The 2,899-nt window shown below is 50.3% G+C and overlaps 1 protein-coding gene across 1 annotated transcript in view; it reads left to right on the forward strand.

Moving 5' to 3' along the window:
* Nucleotides 1-2,307, forward strand: part of LOC103806336 (interferon-induced very large GTPase 1-like) — a gene marked incomplete at its 5' end in the record, with an annotated part of 7,225 nt that extends 4,918 nt beyond the window's left edge. Inside the window, 1 exon segment of the mRNA XM_009079022.1 lies at nt 1-2,307. This exon segment is cut by the window's left edge and continues 4,731 nt beyond it. Within this exon segment, the coding sequence (XP_009077270.1) occupies nt 1-2,307 (2,307 nt within the window).
* Nucleotides 2,308-2,899: the final 592 nt, after the last annotated feature.

The raw sequence follows: 2,899 nt of genomic DNA on the forward strand, positions 1-2,899 counted from the left end.
GTCATCCACTTCGATGTGAACACCCACATCCACTACTTTGCTCACCTGTGGGAAGGAAACCCCCCAATGGCACCACCCAACCCCAGCTACAGCCAGAACGTCCAGCAATTAACGAGCAAAATCCTCCAGGCTGCCAAGAAGGAGCTGCAGGGCAGCATTTTGGGGCTCTCGGGCTTGAAAGTTCGTATCGGTGACCTCTGGAATGCTTTACGGAATGAGAACTTTGTTTTCAGCTTCAAGAACTCATTGGAGATTGCTGCCTTCAGGAAACTGGAAACTGCCTGGAGTCAGTGGACCTGGCAGCTGAGGAGTCACATCTCAGAGTTAGAGATGAGGCTGGGCAACAAAATTCGGAACGACGACTTGCAGGAAGTCACCAGAGAAGTACTTGAAGAAAAGGTGCAAGAGACAAGCGATGCCATAGTGAAAGACATGGAAAAGTATTTCACTGAAGACAAAGACTCTGAGATCCTGGTGCAGTGGAAGGACAGCAGAGGACAGAAGCTGAAAGAGCTAAAAGAGACTCTTCTTTCTGAAACTAGGAAGAAATGTGAGACTCTTATTGAGCTAAGGAAGAGGCATAGGAAACTGGATGCAAGGAAGCAGGAATATGAAGACAAGCTCCTGAGAAGGAGTAGGGAGTTGGCTCTGTCTCTGAAAGGCAAGAGCCTCAGTGAAGAAGGTCTGAGAGACAACTTTACTTCTGTCTGGACCAAGTGGGTTGCTGAAGTCTCCCACGATGGTCCTCCTCCAGAACGGGTCGATATCGATGTGGAAATAGAGAATGTCCTTCTAGAGCACTTCAAGGAGCCTGGTGTCCATGAACAGGTCAAGTCACAGAGCCAACAGAGAGGATTTGTGTTGGACACAGAGAAACATGTCAGTAGGAAAAAATACTTTGGCATTGTGCCTCGGAGTGCTAGTGAAGCTGATGTGAGGAACTTGCAGCGCATCACAGACGACATCATTGAGCGTGTGAGGGCAAGTGTTAGAAAGAAGGAACAGGAGAAAAGGGATTACAGTCGAAGTTTTATTCATGAAATACTCCATGAAGTGCAGAAAGGTGTGGACTCTGTCCCTACCAATGCAAATTGCACTTTTAACCAAGATTACAGCAGAGATTTATCGGTGTACCTGTGCAGAACAGCAGCAGAAAGGTTCAAAGCCATGCACGAAGCCTTCCAAAAGGCCAATAACGCAGTGGCCTACCTGAACAGCAAGAGGGAAAATTTCCTTTGGTATTTCCAGATGTCCTGCCAAGGAGCCACTTCTATCACAACTTCTGCAGTTTACCTTTGTGACAAGATTGCCCCAGCTCTGAGGCAGGCAGTCTGTGAGAGGACAGCCAAGGCCATCGTGGAAGACGTGCGGGGGAAATGCCACGAGTTCAATGGCAGCAGAGCTGCTCTGGAAGTTTGCATGCTGAGGTACCTGGCACAAGAAGAAAACTTTGAGCACTTCAAGAATTACCTTAATTTCCCAGCAGACTTTTTGCAGTGGTACATTAAGACTCGTGTTAACAGTTACTGTTTAGATGGTACCAAGAGGTTGGAGAAGTTTTTAGCTTCCTCCCTTAATGATCTCCATGCAAAGATCCTGTCTGCTGTTTCTTCATCAACCCAAACTGTCAAAGACAGGAAAGACAGAGAGGACAAAATCTCTCTTTGGCTGGACGAACTTTGCAGGGAACTGGCAGAGGTGATCAGCTTGCCCCGAAGTGACCTGAAGGGCCTTGAGCACCTGGAGCTCACAGACATCGAGTTCCTGAGCAATGCCATGGCAGAGCCACTGACTGCCCTGGAGCACAACCTCAGGGAAGGGTTTGCTGATGCTGATATGAGCTGCTTTGAAAGGGAGCCTCACACCATCCTGGCAGAGCAGTTCTTGGGGTGCAGTGAGCAGTGTCCCTTTTGTGGGGCTCTCTGCACGAACACCATGCCGAGACACGACGGAGACCATCAGCTCGTCTTCCATCGGCCAGAGGCTTTGACGGGACGGAAGTGGCTCGAAACCCCTGAGCTGGTCCTTGATATCTGTTCTAGCAGTGTCGCAAGTAACACTGCATTCTGTGTTGGTAGTGACACGTGGATCCCCTACAAGAGTTACCGGACTGTAGGACCTCCTTATTCCACTTGGAACATCCTTCCTGATTCATCCATGCAAGCCTACTGGAAATGGTTTGTGTGTCGTTTCCAGACAGAGCTAGAGGATTTGTACAAAGGGAAATTTCAGGGCAAAGGAGAAATCCCTGAGGAGTGGCGAAGAGTTACCAAGCAGGAAGCACTGGAGGAGCTGGACAAGCGTTAGGGCCACGTCGATGTGAAGGAAGAGCTGCAACAGCTTCACAGTTCAGTAGAACATAGCACAGGACTGTCCATGCAACATTGCTACCCTGATTGTGCTCTCAAGGCACATGAAGAGAACATAGCTAACAGCTCCCAAATTTGCCTGCAATAAGGTGCATTTCTCTGGCTGTTGCTCAGCAACTCCCTTGCTTCAGGATAATCCAGAATCCTCTTCCCTTTAGCTCTGCTTTGTCCTCAAGCAAAACCAAACCCTCCCTGCAGCGAGCCAGGATGGAGCCCAAGTGCCGGGTGAGGAGCAAAGGCAGCACTGGAAGGCACCGGATTGAGCAGCTGCTATGTGAAAACGAGGGATGGACAAACTCCAGTTTTCCTGCAGCAAGTAGGTGTCCTGTTTCGAGGAAGGGCTGCAGGGCCTGAGGGAGCTCCACGCTGGCTGCGAGCTGTGCCGCTTGGCTCCTGGGGACTATCATTCCCTCACGGATGCCTCACTGATAAACGGAGCCAGTTCTCAGAGCAGGAGCTGCTCTGTCTCCGGCGTCCCTAGAGCAGCGGCACGACAGCCCAGGTGGGTTCAGGCAGCGGTGTAACTCCAC

This window comes from Acanthisitta chloris, unplaced genomic scaffold (assembly GCF_000695815.1).
Source record: "Acanthisitta chloris isolate BGI_N310 unplaced genomic scaffold, ASM69581v1 scaffold28357, whole genome shotgun sequence".
Lineage (NCBI taxonomy): Eukaryota > Metazoa > Chordata > Aves > Passeriformes > Acanthisittidae > Acanthisitta > Acanthisitta chloris.